The sequence below is a fragment of the Miscanthus floridulus genome, chromosome 11 (genome assembly GCF_019320115.1).
Source record: "Miscanthus floridulus cultivar M001 chromosome 11, ASM1932011v1, whole genome shotgun sequence".
NCBI lineage: Eukaryota > Viridiplantae > Streptophyta > Magnoliopsida > Poales > Poaceae > Miscanthus > Miscanthus floridulus.
The window spans coordinates 77,387,068-77,408,613 of NC_089590.1; the positions used below are offsets into that span (position 1 = coordinate 77,387,068).

At 41.7% G+C, this 21,546-nt stretch overlaps 3 protein-coding genes across 7 annotated transcripts; 2 read left to right on the forward strand and 1 right to left on the reverse strand.

Moving 5' to 3' along the window:
• Positions 1–802: 802 nt before the first annotated feature.
• On the forward strand, positions 803–9,670 carry LOC136491283 (uncharacterized). 5 transcript variants are annotated; one of them, XR_010768006.1, is made up of 14 exons: positions 803–1,119; positions 1,216–1,276; positions 1,372–1,478; positions 1,980–2,048; positions 2,130–2,184; positions 2,261–2,308; positions 2,432–2,589; positions 2,712–2,950; positions 3,139–3,229; positions 3,308–3,488; positions 3,570–3,671; positions 3,961–4,055; positions 4,135–4,402; positions 9,536–9,670. XR_010768006.1 is itself a non-coding variant. In XM_066487545.1 (13 exons), exons 1-13 carry the CDS (start codon positions 928–930, stop codon positions 4,318–4,320), a joined length of 1,581 nt encoding a protein of 526 aa, XP_066343642.1. In that variant the 5' UTR covers positions 803–927. The 5 variants fall into 5 exon arrangements, 1 of the variants encoding a protein (XP_066343642.1); XR_010768005.1 differs by lacking the exon at positions 9,536–9,670 and adding an exon at positions 4,851–4,986; XR_010768004.1 differs by lacking the exon at positions 9,536–9,670 and adding an exon at positions 4,588–4,722.
• On the reverse strand, positions 5,416–11,108 carry LOC136491282 (calcium-dependent protein kinase 12-like). The gene is made up of 8 exons (XM_066487544.1): positions 10,152–11,108; positions 9,698–9,841; positions 9,458–9,610; positions 9,234–9,343; positions 6,181–6,348; positions 5,976–6,103; positions 5,621–5,720; positions 5,416–5,550 (listed from the first exon to the last, which is right to left on the reverse strand). The coding sequence occupies exons 1-8, from the start codon at positions 10,873–10,875 to the stop codon at positions 5,491–5,493; spliced, it is 1,587 nt and encodes a 528-aa protein (XP_066343641.1). The 5' UTR covers positions 10,876–11,108; the 3' UTR covers positions 5,416–5,490.
• Positions 11,109–16,132: 5,024 nt separating this feature from the next.
• On the forward strand, positions 16,133–17,998 carry LOC136494146 (uncharacterized). Its single transcript, XM_066490302.1, has 3 exons — positions 16,133–16,508; positions 16,715–16,845; positions 17,610–17,998. The coding sequence occupies exons 1-3, from the start codon at positions 16,374–16,376 to the stop codon at positions 17,770–17,772; spliced, it is 429 nt and encodes a 142-aa protein (XP_066346399.1). The 5' UTR covers positions 16,133–16,373; the 3' UTR covers positions 17,773–17,998.
• The last annotated feature ends 3,548 nt before the right edge of the window (positions 17,999–21,546 follow it).

A 21,546-nucleotide genomic window follows, 5' to 3' on the forward strand; every position in this document is an offset into this window, starting at 1 on the left:
GTTTATCAAAGAGTCCAAAACCGATGATTTCGGTCTCGGTTCTTTACTTCGGTTTTTGGTTTAAAACCGTAAGAACCGAGGTCTCCCTCGACTCCGACTTCGTCGAGCCTAGCAGATACGCGCGATGCGCCGCGCTGTCTCCACACAGATGCGTCGCGCGCCACCTCCCAGTCGCACTGCTAAGCGTCGCGCTGCCGGCTGCGCTCGCTCCCTGCTCGGCGGCAGCGCAGGTCGCACGCGCTCGCTCCCTGCTCGGCGGCGGCGAAGGTCGCACGCGCCTGCTCCTTCGCAGCTCGGCCGACGCACCGTCCGCCGCAGCCTCGCTCGCAGCTCGCCTACCTCGTTGTCCCCTGCTCCGGTGCGACAACGCTCCCTGCTCCATGCTCGGGTGCTTGCGCCGGTGCCGCCCCCGCGCGCTCCTACCACGCGCCGCTCCTAGTCCTAGATAGGGTTTGGCGTGGGTGTGCCGTGTGTGGCTGGGGCTGGCTGTCTGATTGAGTGGGGGTGAGTGGTGGGCTGGTGGGGGTGGTGGCCGTGGGCCGACACGGTTGTGGCTGGGCTTTGAGCCTGTGAGGGGAAAGTTCACATGTCTGTGTACTGCGAATAGCTTCGACGCTTCGCGGTTTGAGGCAGAAACCGAACACCGAGCCGATAACCGAAGTCAGCAGATACGGAAACTGAAGCCGAACAAAAAAAACCGATATTTCTGTTCAGTTTCGATTCGGTTCGGTTCGGCGATCGGTTCTTGGTTTAATGGTGACCTGTGAGCCGATAACCGAAGTCAGCAGATACTGGCGTTCGAGTTCGACTTGGACACTCCGCTCGTGCGTGGGGCATACAGACGAACACCTCACGAGGAGGGAAACCAGGCGTCCAGGCCACTCGTCGCTCCCCTCCGCTCTACTCCGGAAGCTTCCCGCGGAAAGAATGTGCGGGTGCGCGGCCCTCGTCGCCGGAGGCCGGCTGCCACTGCCCGCCCTCCCCCGCCGGCTCCGCCGCCGCCGAGGGAGCTCCGTCCGGGCAGAGGTCTCGCCAGGTGGCGAGTCCCAGAAGAAGAAGGTCGCCGTCGCGGGCGCCGGCTGGGCCGGCCTTGCCGCCGCGCACCACCTCGTCAAACAGGTTGGCCTCGCGTGAATTGTAGCTCGTGCATTCGTGTACTTGTAAGCGTGGCGACTATGTGCAACTTTACGAATTACAACTTGTTCTGATGCTCAGGGGTACGATGTCACGCTTCTCGCCGCGGAGAGCGGCCCAACCGAGGAGGTTGGCCTCAGAGGTATTGTCAACCTTCAGTATACGATATCCGTTTATATGTTTCGATTCGGTGCCAGTTTTGTTCCAGTAATTCGCTCATCGTGGCGCTGCACATAGGATTCTGGCATCCGTACCGCAACATCTTCGCTTTAGTCGATGAGCTGGGGATTTCGCCTTTCACAGGCTGGAATAAAGCAGCCTACTATTCTGCCGAGGGCCTTGCTGTAATTTCTCTGCTTTTATTTTTGTGCGCTCACATGCATTTGTGCATTGATGCAATGGGTTATCGAATGAATGTTTTTTTCTATATTTTTTTCGATTTCTTTTTTGGTGGATTTATTACTTAAAATGGGTCTAGCTGGAAGTTTCTCAGTCTATAGCAAGTGTCATATTGTTTTGCACGGGTCTATTGTGTCTGGATTTAATTGTTGTCCCAGTGGTGACAAGCATCTGAGAAGAGCTTCTTTTAACTGCTCTGATGAAATCAATATTCTGCTGGTGTGATGATCGACAAGGCCTCGGTCTTTTGTTTCTGTTTCTATCTTGTGATCTTGTTTTGTAATCGTGCTCTTTGGGGTGTGGGGTGTTTCTAGGCTTCTAGCTGAGTAGGGTGAGCGGTTGTGGAGAGGTATGGATGCTGGTTTATGGTTGACTGTAAGCTGGTGTCCCCAGGCGTGGTCTAAAAAAAATCCCGATTAACTTAAATTGTTATCATCACCTTGTAGGTCGAATTTCCCATATTTCATAACCAGCCCCGATTACCAGCTCCCTTTGGAGTCTTTGCATATCCAGAAGTAAGTTGTCCTTAGATCTTATATTGGTTATCAGTTTATCCGATTCTAAATTAGTAATAATAGCCTGAATTATCTTTGCAGTTCCCTAATCTTCCTTTGATTGATAGGCTGACATCAATTCCAGTCATAGCTGCAGGTACGGGTGTTCAACTGTTAACCTTCTGTTAAAAATCAGCTCACTCGCTAACCACTTCCGTGTTGCTTTGGTCCAGTCATTGACTTTGACAACACTGACACTGCCTGGAGGAAATATGATGCAAGTAAGGAAGTTCCATTGTCTATCCAGTTAGTTCAGAGTTCAGACTAGTGTACGTGTCACTTGTACTACATGTCTTCATAATGAGTTATCTTTCTCAAATTATTGTTGGTATCTTCCTCTGTAGTGACTGCAAAAGAGCTTTTTAAGATGTATGGTTGCTCTCAAGGGCTCTACAAGGAAGTCTTTGAGCCAGCTATTCAGGCTGCCCTGTTTGCTCCTGGTGAGCAATGTAGTGCAGCTGCAACACTGGGGATGCTGTACTATTATATGCTGTCTCATCAGGTTCTATGCTCTTGTACATTATAAATGATCATTTTTCTCCAGATACTTTCTTAAATGAACATTTATCATCTTATTGTCTCTTTGTAGGTTTAATTTTTATAAATGCATGCCCTATCTTGCAGGAAAGTTCTGACTTCTTGTTGTGCCGTGGTGAAGTAGAAGAAAAAATTCTCTCTCCTTGGCTGCAATCGTTGGAGCTTAAAGGCTTAAAATTTGTAGAAAACAAAGTTCCAACAAGTTTGACTACAGATGCGGATACTGGATGCATCTCTGCTATTGTCTGTGGTGACGATGTATATGAGGCAGATGCATTTGTTTCAGCCATGGGACTCTCTTCTCTACAATCCATCGTCAAAAACAGGTAACACTGTATATGGTCACGCATGAGTCCTGGGTCAGTTTTGCCTTACCTTACCTTACTACATTCAAGTAACGTTGGAAGTCAAGATGGTAAGAAAATATAATCTTGTAGCAGTAGCACTTAAAGGAGCCATAAGTTTCACAGCCTGAATTCTGCAATTAATATATGTGCTTTTCTGACATGTATAGTCCATTCCTACGATCTGATCGGGAATTCAGGAATCTTCTTCACTTATCTACAGTCGACGTGATCTCTATAAAATTATGGTTTGATAAAAAGGTAAGCCAGTATGCATTCCGTCTGATTATTGTTCACACATTGTGCCCCCCAATATAATTTTATGAAATCCATTTACAGATCACAATTCCAAAGGTTGCCAATGTATGTTCTGGTTTTGATGATTCGTCTGGCTGGGCATTCTTTGACCTTACCTCAATACATGATGATTATTATGAAGAATCAACAATTGTGGAGGCTGAATTTGTATGTTCAGACCACCTTTATCAATTTGAAAATATACAACATTTTCAGCCAGGATGTACTTACTCTTGTAACTTATTTTCCCAGTATAATGCTAGCCATTTGGTACTTGTAAATGATGATGATATTGTCTCTGAAGCTTCATCACATCTTATCAAATGCATACAAGATTTTGAGGGTGCTACTGTGATAAGATATTCAATCAGAAGATCTCCTAATTCTGTAATCAACTTTCTTCCAGGTGAATGCTTAAAGGACGACTATTCTTGATAGCTTCCTGTCTATAGTAATAATCGAGTTATTGTTAACCGTTATGGATGATTGATAATGCTATACTCTAGATCATTTCAGTGCATATTGTCCTATTGAAAGGTAGTTGTAAATCAATGCTGTGAATCTGTGATAAGGATCAAGAATCATAACAATAAAATTATACTTTTTTAGCATATGTACATATCAGTGCTAGTTTAGAAATATGTTGTTTCAGAGGAATATTTAAGTTGATACATGGGAAAATGCATTACTTGCAGGCTCCTACAAGTACACACTGAGAGGATCAACTTCCTTTCCAAATTTGTTTATTGCTGGTGATTGGATTGTCAACCGACATGGGTCCTTTTCTAAAGTGAGACATAACATTTCAAAAAACGATTCAGAGTGATGATAAAAAGTTGTATTTATGGGTTCATATTTTCCTATGCTAGGAAAAAGCATATGTGACTGGACTTGAAGCTGCTAATAGGGTGGTAGACTATTTTGACACCGGGGACTTTGCCAAAATAATTGCAGTTGAAGGAGATGAGCCCCATATAGAGACATTGCGTAGTCTCAACAGAAGAGTCAATGAACTGAAGTCACAAATTCCATTCTCAGAATTCTTTCTCCAGTAATTTGGTTGGGCCAATAATTTGGCTGGGATTTTCCTATGTCTGTTGACCAATGCCCATTGTTGTAGGGCCCATATGTAAAAAGGTCAGCCAGTTCTCATTTTATTTGCTTTATATATTTAAAACAAAATACTCTCTTCAATCGAAATGTATGTCATTTAGCCTTTTCAACTTTCCTCTAAATCTAAGTTACCCTAGAACTTCTATGCATCTTTTACCCTTTTCCTCCCTCTTTGCCCTGAAATAAATTAGTCATCTTTTACAATGCAGTATAAATGAAGGGCACTGCGGTCATTTAATCTACTTTCTTAATCCTTGTGCACAAATCTAAAACGATCTACATTTGGAATTTGAGGGAGTATTTCTTCTGCTGTGTGCATTGGCCAGCCAGTGGCCAACTTTTGGCCTGAGATCATGTGTTCCTGGTTACTTTTGTGAAAGACTGAATGAATAGTCTAAAAAAGGCTATATAACATTCTATTAAAAAAGAAGAAAATGTGGGTTGAGGGCACCAATAACTTTTTTATATGCAGCAGCAAAGGTTAGTTTGCAATTTACATGGGAAAAAGGATACAGTATCTCCCCAGCAGTGCAACTTATATGGATTCAATGGAAATATGGATGGATATGTAAACTTATGTGATGTTACTGGTGTTAGCTACTTTTCCAATGGCTTTCAACTGCTTCAGGTGAACAATACCTAACAGAAATTATGTCGTCATATTGCTGTATTTGTTATTATCTGCTGACCCTGCAATAGCATTTCTGAGCTCATATGCTGCACCCATTATGGTTTATCATGAACTTTGTAATTTTGTTCAAGCATGAGTTTTCCTTTCCTCATCCTAATTTTGAACATACTTATTTTAAATAAAGATTCACAAAATGTACCATTAGTGAAATTTACTTTCAGCAGGATTAGTGCCAGTTTTCTGGTAGGCTATATGTCTTTTGCATATGTGTGATTCCATGAAGTCTGAACATTATTTTTTGAAGTAAACTGAACATTTTCTCTCTTGTTGCATATTCGGTTAATAATAGCTGTACATACTTGTCTTGGACCATAGCTGCAGAAGCAACTTGTTCTAAGTTAAACTTGCATTGTTGCTTGTACTTGCCATATTTGCTGAAACATATATATACAACCTCTTCCATCATGAGAACAGAGTTTTCTCAGGTATAACTTCCCTTCCTCATCATTTCTACAAACTCTTCATAGTCGATTCTCCCATCCTGTGAATTCAGAGGGGGGCGATTGTTAAATCTATGCAAATGGATTGGTTAGCAGCAAGAATGTGCTCACCTTGTCTTTATCAACTTCATCCAGTACTTCTTTAATGCTTGCTTCATCACTCACTCCATACTCCGCCATGGCTTGTTGCAGTTCATCTCTTGTTATGTACCTGTGGTTGTTATGTATGTTATCTCGGTTTAATTATATTAAACCTTTTTGTTTTTCGTAATTGAGTTTAACCAAGCAAAACGATGTAATGTGGCAGTATCATGTATTGAGCATTGTTAGTTTGTTATATTATGAACAATTTGAGCAGCGTGTAATTTTATTTTACAAGTTCTGGCATTGTTCAACTGTGTAGGTCTTTGTTTTGGTGATGCATGGAGAGTATACTGCTTTCTTGGTTAGGCAGAATTAATTTTACCCGCTGTCATCTTTGTCAAAGTGTTGAAATGCACGGATCAAATCCTCCTCCTTTTCCAGTTTATGTTTATTCATCATGGCAGTAAGGAACTCCGCGTAATCAATGCTGCCACTCTTGTCCACGTCAACCTGCATCGAAGCATGATTAGTGAAGTATTTCATACACTGAACTTAGTGTGAAAGTGAAATGGAATAAGCAATCTTACTGCTTCCATAAGCTTCTGAACCTCTGCTTCACTAATCTTTGACCCTAGTTTTGTCAGTCCTTCCTTCAGTTCTTCGACCGTGATCGTGCCACTCTTGTCTGTATCCATGTTGTTGAACATCTGCTTCAGTCCCTTGATCTCGTCTTCTGTTAGGTTCTCTGCGATTACCTTACAATGACAGGAGACAATTTGTCAACTTAAACTGACATAGGCGAACATGGAGACAATCATCCTGATGTGTTGGACCATATGGAAATGAGTTAATCTTCAAAGCAAATCAAATCAGTTTGCATGATTGCAGGCACATTTTCTTCAGAGAAGGGAAACTCGTGGGGCTGAGAATGAAGTCTAGTCTCTCTTTACAGTTTGATCAAATCTTTAGAAATGATCTAAGTCCTCGCTTTTGTTTTATTTTCTTTCTCTCTTTTTTTGTCTCCTAGTTGCTCCCTGTGTGGTGCTGTTCTGTCTTGCTTGTAAAGACCTGTGTTTTTTTACTATCAATATGTAGGTACTACAAGCGCAGGTTTCGAGGCAGTTCATGGAGGTTTTGGGTATGGTAGTAGGAATCAGGAGGGAGAGGAAGTTCTGGACTTCGCGGTAGCTTTTGACCTGATGATAGCCAACACTTTCTTTAGAAAGAGAGAATCTCATCTAGTGACCTTCAGTAGCGGACAACACTGTAGCCAGATTGACTTTGTCCTCGCAAGAAGAAAGGACAAACGAGCATGCTTGGATTGCAAGGTGATACCAGGGGAGTGTGTTGTTTCTCAACATAAGCTTTTGGTGGCAGATTTTCGTTTTTAGGTGCGTGCCCGTAGGGATAAACAAGCTAAGATTGAAAGAACAAAGTGGTGGAAACTGAAAGGGAAGACGTCAGAGGTATTTAGGGAAAGGGTTATCAAAGAGGGCTCTTGGAAGGAAGAAGACGACATAAACAATATGTGGGACAAGATGGCAACCAACATTCGGAAGGTAGCCTCAGAGGTGTGTGGAGTAACCAAAGGAAGGGGATGCGAGGCTAAAGATACTTGGTGGTAGAACGAGGAAGTCCAAAGGGCTATTAAGGAGAAGAAAGAATGCTATAGACGCTTGTACCATAACAGGAGTGTGGACAACATAGAGAAGTACAAGGTGGCAAAGAAGACTGCAAAGCGAGCTGTAAGTGTGGCAAAGGGTAGAGCGTACGGGGATCTTTACCAACATTTGAGTACGAAGGAAGGAGAGAATGGCATTTATAGGATGGCTAGGGTTCGTGAGAGAAAGACACGGGACTTCAACCAAGTTAAGTGCATTAAAGATGAAAGGGAGCATCTCTTGGTAAAGGAGGATGAGATCCGACATCGATGGCAAGAGTATTTTGACAAATTGTTCAATGGTGAGAATATGGACACAACCTTTCAGTTGGATGACTCTTTTGATGACACCAATAGGCGCTTTGTGCGGAGAATCCAAGAATCTGAGATCAGAGAGGCGTTGAAAAGGATGAAAGGAGGTAAGGCGATGGGACCGGATGGTATCCCAATCGAGGTGTGGAGATGCCTCGGGGACATAGCTGTAGTATGGTTAACCAAGCTGTTCAACCATATTTTTCGATCGAACAAGATGCCTGATGAGTGGAGAAGAAGTATACTGGTACCGATCTACAAGAATAAAGGGGATATTCAAAGTTGTACAAATTACCGGGGAATTAAGTTGATGAGCCATACTATGAAGCTATGGGAGAGAGTTATCGAGCATCGCTTAAGAGCAATAACGCGGGTCTCTATGAACCAATTTGGTTTCATGCCCGGAAGGTCAACCATGGAAGCCATTTTCTTAATAAGACAAGTTATGGAGCGGTATAGGGAGAAGAAGAAGGACCTACATATGGTTTTTATTGACTTGGGGAAGGCTTATGATAAAATACCAAGGAATGTTATGTGGTGGGCTTTGGACAAACATAAAGTCCCAACGAAGTACGTCGGGCTCATTAAGGACATGTACAGCAATGTTGTGACTAGAGTTCGAACAAGCGATGGAGACACAGATGACTTCCTGATTAGGATAGGACTACATCAAGGGTCAGCTTTGAGCCCTTATTTGTTTGCTTTAGTGATGGATGAGGTCACAAGGGACATACAAGGGGACATCCCTTGGTGTATGCTTTTCGCGGACGATGTAGTGCTAGTTGATGAAAGCCGGACAGGAGTGAATCAGAAACTGGAGTTATGGCGGGAGACTTTGGAGTCCAAATGTTTTAGACTTAGTAGAACTAAAATTGAGTATATGAGATGTGACTTCGGCACTACTACTCGGGAGGAGGAAGATGTTAGTTTGGAAGGTCAAGTAGTGTCTAGGAAGGATACCTTTCGATATTTAGGATCAATGCTACAGAGGGACGGGGATATTGATGAAGATGTTAGCCATAGAATCAAAGCAGGGTGGATGAAGTGGCGGCAAGCGTCTGGTGTCCTATGTGACAAAAGGGTACCACAGAAGCTAAAAGGCAAGTTTTATAGGACGGCGATTAGACCTGCTATGTTGTATGGTGTAGAATGTTGGCCTACGAAAAGACGACATATTCAACAGCTAAGTGTCGCGGAAATGCGTATGTTGCGTTGGATTTGCGGTCATACAAGAAGGGATCGAGTTCGGAACGATGATATACGTGAGAGATTAGGGGTAGCACCAATTGAAGAAAAGCTTGTCCAACACCGGTTGAGATGGTTTGAACATGTGCAACGGAGACCTCCAGATGCACCGGTGCGTAGTGGAATCCTAAGTCAGGATAGTAACGTGAAGAGAGGCAGAGGAAGACCGAAGTTGACTTGGGTAGAGGCAATAAAAGGAGACTTGAAAGGATGGAATATACCTAAAGACTTAGCCTTAGATAGGAGTGCTTGAAAGACTGTGTCTGAACCTTGATTGCTTCTGTTGGGTTTCAACTCTAGCCTACCCTAACTTGTTTGGGACTTAAAGGCTTTGTTGTTGTTGTTGTTGTTGTAATAAATCTTGCGGCACCTCCAGTTTCGTCAAAAAAAAAAGTAGCAGTTATTCTTGTTAAGGAGGTTCACCTTGAGTGCAAGTTGCTTTAGCTTGTTCATTGCCTTGAATTGCTTCATTCTTGATAGGACTGCGCTATCAATAGGTCTGTCAGGTGCACCACCTTTGAGCCATGGATGTTCTGCACATGGAGTCATCCATTTATTTGGGATGAAGTATAAAACGTGGAAATGCAGATGAACTTTACATTCATAATAACTCAAGTGATGTAGGAAAAGTCAGTTAAGAGTGCTACCTAGGGCCTGTACTGCAGTAATGCGCCTCTGAGCATCCCTGTTCAACATTCTTCTAATGAGATCCTTTGCACTTTCAGATATGGAGGGCCACGGGGAGGAGCTTAAATCAAGTTCGCCAGCCAATATTGCATCAAATATGCCTTTCTCCGTTTCTGCTCATCAGATAAGCAAATTCTGTCATCAGCCAATCATACTGGAGGCAATGTAGTCTGTCAGGATGAAGATGATTGGATCTTCACCTGCCCAGAAAGGCGGTGACCCGCATAGAAGAATGTATAGGATCACGCCAGCACTCCAGACATCGATTTCTTTGCCGTAATTCCGGTGCAATACCTCTGGCGCCACATAGTATGCACTTCCCACGATTTCCTTGTAGACTTTACCTGCATTCGTTGGGGAAAATTGTCTAGTATTACCATTTTCCATGGAACAGTTGCATTTTACTTGAATGAATATAATGATGAGCAAAGGCCTATGGCGTTTGAATACTATTCCCTGATGTCTTGCAACATAGCAGTAGTATTTACTTGACTTTCAGCTGCAACTTTTTTGTTGTTGTTGAGGTTCAGCTGCAACTTTTGAGCCCAGCTTACTAAAGCCTTTGTTTTGTACCATGCGGTGGATATCATATCAATATCATGGAGAGAATCATCGTGCCTTGTCCACGCACGCATCACCATTCACCAAGCTAACCTTCTTCGATGAAGACAGAGAGGCCGAAGTCGATGGCCTTGAGCGGCGCGTCGTCGGCGCGGCTGGCGAGGAGGAAGTTCTCGGGCTTGAGGTCCCGGTGCATGACCCCCATGAAGTGGCAGACGTGCACGACTGTGAGGATGTCGCGGCACACGGCGGCTGCCTGGCGCTCGGAGTAGCTCCCCTTGGCCGTGATGCGGTCGAAGAGCTCCCCGCCGGAGCAGAACTCCATGACGACGTGCACGTCGTCGGTGTCCTCGAAGGCGCCCTTGAACTCCGCCACGTTGGGCTGGCCGCTGAGGTGCTGCAGGATGGTGATCTCCCGGCGCATGTCGTCGATGTCGGCGCGGCGCACCAGCTTGCTCTTGGACACGGACTTGCACGCGTACTTCCTCCCCGTCGCGCGCTCCGTGCACAGGTACGTGGTCCCGAACTGCCCGCTCCCCAGCTTCCGCTCCAGGTGGAACAGCGTGCGCACGTCCACCATGGGCCGCTGCAGGATCGGGCCGATCTGGCCGGTGGGCGCCCGCCGGCCGCCCATCGACCCCGTGCCCAACGACGGGAAGGCCGGAAGCCGCGGCGGCGGCGGCGCCCGGAAGAACGGCGGCCGGCGCGAGCCCGAGCCCGACGACAGCGGCACCTCCAGCGCCGTGTGATCGTGGGTCGGCCGGTCCGTGGTGATTGGTATCTCCTGCTCGTACGTCTTGGTGAAGCAGTTGCCCATTATTTCCTTGCTGCTTCTTTCGTTTCTCTGTGTTCCTGCGGACGACGGCGTCGAGCCGCCGTCGAGGTGGTGGGAGATCGACGACGACGAGCGAGGCAGTTTGAGGGGGAGTTTCCTTGTAGTGCTCCTTTTGTGAGCAAGGATGGAGGACGAGGATATGATGGCTGCCGGCAAAGCTTGACGTGATGCTCAGCTGCTTTTGAATCCTTTTGCTAGCTGTTTGCTTTTGGTCCACGGTTTTGAGCGGCTTTATGCCTTGTTTGGCTGCCTCCAGATGGTAAAGAAGATTCGGTCCTTGTTTAGTTTGCGAAAAGTTCTCCTAAAAAGTGCTGCAGTACCCATCATATTGAATCTTGCGATATGTGCATGGAGCATTAAACGTAGACGAAAAAAAACTAATTACACAGTTTGGTTGGAAATTGCGAGACGAACGTTTTGAACCTAATTAGTCCATAATTGAACACTAATTTCTAAATAAAAACGAAAGTGCTATAGTAGCCAAATTTTCAACTTTTCGCGAACTAAACAGGGCTCAATGAACGCCTGAGAATCACGCTATCTTATACGCTAACAGTGCGGCTCAGGTGATTTTTATTCGGTGCCGGAGATGGAGAAACAGCTGGTGTGCACAGCAAGTCCGCCCCCCCCCCCCCCCCCCCCCCGCCGTTTTTTTTAACTTGCTAGCGCCCACGTCTGATCCGGCGCTACAGTCGGACGGTGGGAGCTTGTCGGACTCATGAGCGAGTGCACCAGTGCGTCCGCATCGTCCCGGACGTCGTCTGCGCTGCTTCGAACGTCACCTGCGTTGCCAGTCACTTCCCACACGTATTTTATGTGCAACATATGATATATTTATGAAATATTCAGATGCAACTATTACAACAAAAAAGACATGAAACACTTGAAAAAAACACCTAAAAAATATTTGAAAACCATTGTAAACATATGTAACATCTAGCTGAAACACTTGCAAACATACATATGAAACATCTGAAAACACTTGAAAACGTATGCTTGCAACATGCATATATATGCAACATCCAGATAAAACACTTGTAACATATGTCTGGAACTGATGAAACATTTAAAACATACACTTAAAACACGGTGTATAGCCATTACAACATATGGAACATCTCGATCTAATTTTGCAACATCGATATACAACACTTGCAACATACCTCTGAACACTTGAAACATACTCTTGCAGCATATGCTAGTTAGAGGGGACGTCAACGGCCCAACGTACACCCAAGCGTAGGCCTCCCCTTCCTGCTGATGTGCGAGGTTGATGGAGGTGCAGGCGCATGCCTCCCCGGCTTCCCTTTCCACCATGGGCGATACAACATATGGAACATCTCGATTTAATTTTGCAACATCGATATACAACACTTGCAACATACCTCTGAACACTTCATACTCTTGTAGCATGTGCTAGTCAGAGGGGGCGTCAACGGCCAGCGTACACCCAAGCGTAGGCCTCCCCTTCCTGCTGATGTGCGAGCATGGGCGGATACAGAGGGTATTCCTAGGAATACCCAACTATTTTAGCACACTTCTATGTATATATGTGTATATACTTGTATATGTATATGTATATGTATAATGTCATATTTTGTAGTATTTTCACTCATTGAAGTCCAAAACAGTAAAAAAACAGCCTCTCAAATTGGCTCATATTTTATAGTATTTTTCACTCATTGCAGTTAAAAACAACTGATTTTTTTTTATTGACGTGGAAGTAGGAATACCCAAGTTTGGAATCCTGGCTTCGCCACTGTGTGCGAGGTTGATGGAGTTGCGGGCGCATGGAGGTGCAGTAGCCAGCGATGGCGCGTGAGCAGCTAGGAATGGGCACGGGTGCAGCTAGAGAAGGCCACAACGGGAGGGTGCGCTCCCTGCGATAAGCGGCCCAGCGCAGCTACGCTAGAGAAGACGGGCGACGCTGTCTTTTTTTTAAGACACGGAGGTGAGGTGTGAGCGCGCTCTGAAGTAGTGAGCATAGTGCGAGGCGTCCGGAGGGACGTACGTCCACGTCGTATAATTACCGTTTTTTCTAAATAATCCAACGAGTTCAGAGTTCAGAGTTCAGAGTATCAGACCTTAGCGTGAGCGTGACCTTGAAAAGGAAGGGGCAAGGGAGTAAAAGGAAAACTGGGCTTGCAAGTTCAATCTGGGCTTGTAGTACCCCGTTGCACGCCGGGCCTAACGATTCGGCGCAGGACCTTATGTCTCAGCCTAGGCCCCCGTCGACACGCCCCTGGCTTGGGGCGTCATAGGGTCCGCCCGTTCGGACGGTGAGCTCCGTCCGGCAGCAGCTTTCCCGCCAATTAAATTACACGCTAATTAATTTCCACGCTCGGACGGACGGCTGAACGCGCCGGATTCTGCTGAAGCAAACTGCCAGCGAGGCAATTTTTTTCCTTCCGCTTGATTTGCCCTCCACTTTTTGCATGCAGTGATGTCATATTTTTTACAAATTAAAAAAAGCTATAACTACTAAACCGGGTATCCAAATTAAATTTCGATTAGACAGTTATGTTTCTTATAATAAATCCTTCAAAACAAGACCCCACATGAATAAATTTAGATAAAATTTTATTAATGAACATTTATTCTATAACGATAAAATATTTTTCTTTTATTATTGAACAAAGGCGATGTTCTAGGTTCAAAAAATAATGTTCCACCTTCACAATAAAAATATTCAATATTATAGTTTTTGGTTCATGAAATTGGTATTATAATATACATAAAAATAAATACATAACATAAATAAAAAAAACAATACAATTTAGAGCAAAGCATAAGAAAAAAATAAAAACATGTAATAAAAAAATTAAAAGAACATCAAATGCATACTTTTCAAACATCCTAAAATATACTATAGAACATCACATGTGTACTAAGTGAACATCACTAAATACACCATAGAGCATCACTGGATACATTATAAAACATCGCATATATATTACGTGAACATCACTAAATGCATCATAGAACACCACATGTGTACTGAAGTGAACATCACTAAATAAACCATAGAATATCACTAAATACATTATAGAACATCGCATATATGTTACGTAAACATCACTAAATACATCATATATAGAACATCACAAGTATACTAAATGAGCATCACTAAATACACCATAGAATATCACCAAATACATTTTAGAACATTGCATATATATTACGAGAACATCACTAAATATATCGTAGAACATCACATGTATACCGTGCGAACATCACAAAAAACACCATAGAACATCACATTTATACTACAAGAACATCATATGTATACTACGCGAACATCGTAAAATACATTATAGAAGATTATATGTACACCACATGAACATAAAAAAATATCACATGTATAACACGTGAATACTACATGAACATAAAAAAAAACAACATAGAACATCATAAAAAATAATAAGAAAAAAAGAAAAAGCAAAAAGTAATAAACACATAAAACAGAAAAATAAAATAAAAAATGAATGATGCATGAAAAGAAAAAGAAAAAGAAAAAGAAAAGAAAAAAGGAAAAGAAAAAAAATAAAAGAATGATAAAAAAAAATATAAAACATGAATAAAAAACATAATTACAAAAAGAAAAAAAGAAAATAGAAACAAATGATAAAAACATAATTAACAAATGATAAATATATATAACAAATAAAATAAATGAATAACTAAAATAAGGATGAAAAAAAGAAAATTAAAAAGAAGGAAAAAATAAAATAAGAATGAAAACATAGAAAACTTAAAAAGGAAAATAAATAGAAGCAAGGAAAAACAATAAAAGAAAATCAAATGAAAAAAGTAAATAAAAGGTAAAAATAAATAAGAAAAGAATTAGAAAAGAAAAGGAAATAATATAAGAATGAAAACATAGAAAACTAAAAAGAAAAGAAAAAGGAAGACTAAATAGAAGCAAGGAAATAAAACAAATAAAAAGAAGACAAAAGAAAAAAGAAAGGAAAGAAAAAATAAATAAGAAAAGGAAACAAAATCATTAGGTACCTGTTCCCGCGCGATGGCCTTCTACGCATCGCCTCCCGCGCTTCCCGCGCGTGCACTGTTCGGCTCGTGTCTACGGTCCGGCCGTTCGGAGCGGATGATATCCGCCCCGGCTCTGGCTTCTTTTTTTTCTCTCCTTGTAAGGAGCTCTACGTATCAAAATATAAAAAACGATTTTACCCAGTACAGTTTTAATAACATATTTTAAACTATAATTTGTCTAGTAGCATAGAATTTATAAGAACAAAAACTTGATCATGGGAAAGTATTTCTAAATACATATATAATATAACTACTTTTGTAGTATAAATTTTTTATATAATTAGGCTAGTTGTTAGTCAAAGATAACAAAGTTTGAATTTTGAAATACGTGTATGTCTTTTATTTCAAGACAGAGGGAGTAAAAAACAGCTCCTTGCAAGGAGTCTCCTGTGGGCCTAGTATTCCATCCGTTTAATGTACTCTCTTTGATAAAAAAAACTTAAAATATTTGATTTTGTATTTTACCACTATTTTTAAAAATATATATTTGAAACCCAAAAATGCTAAGAAATTTTGCAAATTTTTTGAATACAAATGTACACATATAACTTACATGTTCTATTGAGGTTTATAGTTTTTTAAGGTTTAATTAACTAAATCTTGTCTTAAAAGACAAGTTTTTGTGACCGCGCATGGAGTATGACACGTAGGACACGGCTAATTAGTTGTATTTAAGAATGGAGGTGGAAGCATTTTTGTGATATAGACCTTAGCTTCATTCTTTTCTGACTTTTGACATTAACAGCTAGTGATCGGGACTATACACACTGATATGCAAAACGCTAAAGTGGTGTGAAGGGGTTCATCTTGATTCTTGAAGCATACTCACCTTCACTAATGTTTCTTTTGACGAAAGTGATGAAGCAGTACATGGTGATTCCTGTCGAAGTCAAGGATAGAATCACATGTATTTCCTATGACCTGCTTTAGTTTGGTCCTGCGAAGCCTCAACTACTAAAACTTGTGGGGAACCAATTGAAAACATAGTGATGAGAAGTGATGTGAGGGGTGCACACACACTAGCCTTTATCTAGTCGTTTTTATTAAATACCCCAACCACCTTTCTCTTCATTTGTTCCTTCACCTTCATTTTTAAGTCACTTGCTCTACCAAGGACAAGTGATGAAGAAACAAAAGTTGCACAACTGATGGTTGAGAAGAGTAGACGGAACGGGACCCAACCCAACCTATCATTCTCCACTAGAAAGCACGGGTTACGGCAGCCATGACCTGTAGGTGGTGATGCAAGATACTGCAGATAAAGATGCAGTACTATATATATATATGAGGTGACCCGGCAACGCCTCAATCTAGCCGGGAAGAACAGCTACAAGGAAGAAAGCAGGCGGTAGAGTGCTAGACCGGCCGTCCAGTCCGTGCCCTCTGCAGCCACCGAATCCTGCTTCCCAGAGGCTACATCTCCAACGAACATGGCAGCAGTCCCGGTGTACAGCATCACAAGAGCGGAGATCGACGAGTTCTGGAGGAGGAAGGAGGTGGAAGCAGAGGAGCGGCGACTCGCTGCCGAGAAGGAGGCTGCAAGAATCAAGGCCAAGACACTCAAGGTTAGTCCATGCAGTTGATCAACTGTATATCTTTGCGTTATCTATCAGTACAGCCAAAGGCAACTGATGTTTTCGCATGATGCCTAACATATCAGAAAAATCATCAGATGAACAGAACAGGAAATAATGGTATACCATATCATGATCATGTTTTTCAAGTCATATTACGGTCATGTGACTTGGTGAATCGAGTTTTTTGGAAGCAGATGGAAGATTACGTGCTCTTCGAGCAAATGATCAGTGAGATTCTCAAGGAGGGGAACAAAGGAGACGGAGCAACCATGGCGCCAGCTGCCACCGGTGGCACTGAGGCACGGATGGTTGGTATCAAACACTGGTAAATTCTTCGAAGGATCATGCTATCCATTCTTCATTTTTTTGAACGAAAGCCGTCCATTCTTTCTGCCTGCTTTCTGTAGTTGCGCTATCGCTAGTGCGCACCTTTCTAATAGCACGCTCCAACATCCATCCTTTGGAAGTCGGATAGTGCTGGCCCAGTGACCCACTCCAATACTGCATCCAATTCCTTAGTTGGATTCCCTATCAGAATGCCATACAAGCTACGGTCCTGGGCACTATCTTATAAAGAGAGAGAGAGAGAGAGAGAGAGAGAGAGAGAGAGAGAGAGAGACTAGCAAGAATATACATGCTTTTTCCCTCAAAAAAGAATATACATGCTTATCAACTAGACTAAGGAACCAAGAGTCAATACACTATGTAGAGCATACTTTAAGCAGCAAGCACATATAAGGGCGTACCCAGTGCAGTGTGAGGGATCTGGGGAAGGGTGTCAGTGGCAAGCTTTACCCTCGCCTGTGCAATGCGAGGAGACCGCGACTCGAACCCGGGACCTTCCGGTCACAGGCGGTAAGACTCTACCGCTTGTACCAGGCCCGCCCTTCAAGCAGTAAGCACATATGTTAAAGAAAATATTTCTGGTGATGTGGTACCAACATGGTTATTTTCATATGCATATAAAATAAACTTTGTGCCATGGTTATTGCTTATATATCCTGGTGCTTACGTCCTTGGAGAAGAATCTTAATTATCCAAGTGCATTTGAGATATGACAGACCACCATCTTTCTCCAACTGGGTGCAGGTGGACAAGAAGTGCTTATGCTTATCTGAATTCACCTGCCTTGTCCATGGATGGGAATGGCAGAAGCAAACATGTTGCCTCATATGTTCCGCAGGAGAGATGTATCATTTTCTGCTCATCAACTCCATGCCAGACAAATGTCAATGCTCTTGCCATCTTTTAGGTGTTCCTGCCAAGGATAAGCTGGGGGCGTGGGGAAATATCAGGAAATGTGGATGTGATTCATGTGTCTGTTATACTTTGGGTTGAATAAGCTGCAACTTATTTCCCATATGGAATTTAATTGTATGCCTATCTTCTAGTACTGCTTGAGAGATCAAGTAATAAGTATGGATAACCATGTTGCTTCACGTATGAAGCAAGATACTAATGAGAAATTGTCATTACAACATTGCTTGCCACTACGTTCTGTCATGTGAAACCTTGACTTCTTGAAGTACACAAGTCGGAATATTGCTTGTATTCAGGTTTCAAAGTATATTCGTGTTGGAAATCCATAAAAAGCTATTAGCGCTAACAAAATGTTTATCAAGCTTGTGAGTCTGAGGGATCAATAACAAAACAAAAAAGAAAGAGTAAAACACATGTACGCTAATGATTCCATTCCTTTTTTTTAAAAAAAAAGGTAAACTGGCGGAAGGGGATGTAACTGTCAGCAAGAACATTTCTTCACGTTAGCATCATCCTAAATATAGTTTTGTTGTTGAGCAAGGTTTAGGTACATGGTACACGGAGAAGTCAATAAAATTGTTTTAAAAAGGTATCAATAAAGTGTCCAGATTCTTAGTCTATTTGCAATATCAAATGTCCCATCACAACTCCTCCCTTTGTTTTCCATCCTTTCCTGTCTCTTCTCTCTATGGTTTCTGTCTTCCTAGGCACTTCGGGGGTGCTGGTCTGTTTCCTGTCTTTCTTTACTATATATTTTTGTGGGTTGTTTCCTCTTCTCTTAATAAAACATGTGCATACCATGTTCTATAAAAAAAAAAAACTTCTCCCTTTGTTTTATTTGCAGTGCCTATACCTTTACATCTATCAATGACGGAATAATTTAACATTTGAAAGTCAGAGAGTTATTGCATTTTAATTCTAGTGGCCCATGAACTTACCATCAAAGTGTTTTTTTTTTTTTGGCAGACTGAGTGTCTCATTCGCTAACAGTGAACCTAGCTACACAATTGTACAGAGGAAATACAATGAAATTTTCATAGGAATGAGAAGTAATCTCTTGCACAACACATAATTTTACCTTGGTCTTGTTTGCTCAGAAAGCTGCATAGTTCACCGCAAAGAAATAGGGTGAGGCTCAAGTGAATGATACGGTAAAACAATCATAAGTACAGGTCAATTGATTGTCTCAAAAGATATCGACATGGTACAAGTAAAGGCAAACCATGAAAACCTAGAAGATGTGGAGCTTACTTTACTCTACAACAAGAAGTCAGCGCCCACCAAACCCCTCTCTCTAAAAAAGGAGGAAAAATTCCACCGAAGTTTCATTTTTTTTAGACAAAACCACCGAAGTTTCATGGGGAATGCAAAATGCAGAGATAAAAATTATGGGGTGATCCAGACAGCGAACCTAGCCACGGTTTGCAGGGGCGAGCAAGCAGCCGCGCCAAGCTTCTTCGAACGAGTCGACGCGCGGAGCGTAGTCCTCGATTCCATTTCCGCCGATCCGACGATCGCCAAGGCCCCCAGCGGCTCGGCTCTGTATGCTCCGGCGTCCCTTCGGCAGTCGGCGGCGGTAGGGAACTTATGCTTTTCTGTGCCGTAGGTCCACGTCAACGTAACGTTTTGTGGCCTTTGGGTGGTAGTAGTTTGGGCTTATGGGCCGTAGTCGTCAACGTGCACCGAAGAAAATCGGCCCGGTCTAATCTGTAAGGCCGAGCGACATGGATTCATCCCTCTCTTTCCTCAAAAAAAAAAAGAAGAGAGAGAGAGAGAGAGAGAAAGAAAAAAAAGAAAAGAATTCATCTCCTCTCTAGCAAAGTAGCAAATGGCAATGAATTCATCTCCTCTCTAGCAAATGGCAATCACGATTCTCGTAGCAGTATTCGCAGTGATAAAAAAGTAGCTATATTCGGAAGGAAAAAAATATTTTACTTTTTCTAAATTATAGTTGTAGTCTGTTTTTACTACTTGAACGGTAAAACCAGACACCTTATCTTTTGAACTCTCGAAACCATTCAAATTATCTACATGCCTTAGTTTGAAGTAGTTTTGAAGATGGTTTTATCTTTTTTTAGTTCAAAAAATTTAGTAAATAGTTGATAAGTGTTTTAAACCACATAAAATATCTCTATCCTTCGCAAAATTGCAATAAATATCATAATATAACATTGGGATAAAATAATACAAATTAAATATTTAGAGCTTGTGAAAATATATATAGAAACTTTAAAAATTAGATTTAGCTCTAGAAAAATAAGAAAAGTATCCATAAAAATCTAGAAAGTTTTAAAACACTCTAATCAATGTCTTAACATGTTTTTAGAAAAAAATCACTACAAAATATGAGATGTGTCCATTATAAATGCAACAAACATTAATATATGATGTGTTCATACTATGCATTAGTGCTGATTGTGTCTTATGTTTATCTATTGCAAAAAGGTTCCAAAACATGTTTAGACATAAATTAGAATGTTTTGAGAATTTTCTATAATTTTCAAAATATTTTCCCATTTTCCCATAGCTAAATCTAATTTTGAGAAGCTTCTAGAGATATATTCACCGGCTCTAAATTTTTATTTGGATTCTTTGCTTCCTAATCTATTTATAGGATTTTTAAAAAATTTTCTAGAAGCTTAGAGACATTTTCCATGATTTAATAACCTTGTCAAGTATTTTATTTATCGTAGCTTTTGAATAGAGAGGGGACGAAAATCATCTTCAAAACCACTTTAAAATAGGACGAGGAGGTAGTTTGAACAATTTTGAAAGTTTAGGAGGATAATATGTCTAGTTTTAGAGCTCGATGTGAAAAAATCATACTACAAGAACAATTCATGAGGTAAAATGCACATTTTTCTATTTGTATTCAAATTCATGCCTTACTAGACTGTGGGCTATATGTGGGCCAGAAAATAATAAAAAGAAAATCAGTCGTGTTATCTATACCTAATAATAAAGAGGCAAAATTTTTATCACTTTTTTTTCTTTCATCTAGTCTATCCGTGTCTAATATGTTCATGGCCTGAGATCGAGGAGTTCTGTGGTTTGGGGAAGAGGATGAGAAAAAGGAAATAGAAGAGAAGGAAGGGTTCTAGGTGCAAAAGTGCAAAGGGAAAGAAAAGGTGGAAGGATCTAAATTGAATTTGAAAAACTCAAGGATTCCTGATGTAAAAGTTCAGTCCACATTGGGTCTTTTGCTGCAGGGCTGAAATCCGTCTCATGGTCTTTTGCGCCAGTAGACTGGGGCGAGCCGTGGCCTTGCTCATTTTCTTTTTTTTCTGTTTTTCTTTGTTCCAGTAAAACAGCAAACTTGTAAATTACGTGGATATTATAAAAATAAAAAAATAAAAAAATAACTCCTCTTGACTAGGTCTACACTCTAGAATAAAATATTTGGTGTAGCTATAGATCTATGTTTTTTTCATAAGCTGATAGAGGATGTTTCCTTAATCCTTTTGCAGTGAAATTTTTATGGTAACATTTTCTATTGATGTGTAATCTATGGTAAAAATTTCATATGGAATGAACGCATATTGACTGAGTTAAAGTTTAAAAGAAAAAAACAATCCAAATAAAATACAACGTAGGAGCACAAAGCATTCGAGCCCACACCACCACAGGTGACAAGTCTATCTCCCAGCAAATAGTGATGCAAGCGGGCTTAATACTCCTACAGGCGGCCCGCACGATGCCGCATTAGCCGCTTACAAAAGTTGTGTATCTGCATGGCTAGGCCCTACGCCTGGTCTTGTCGCCACCG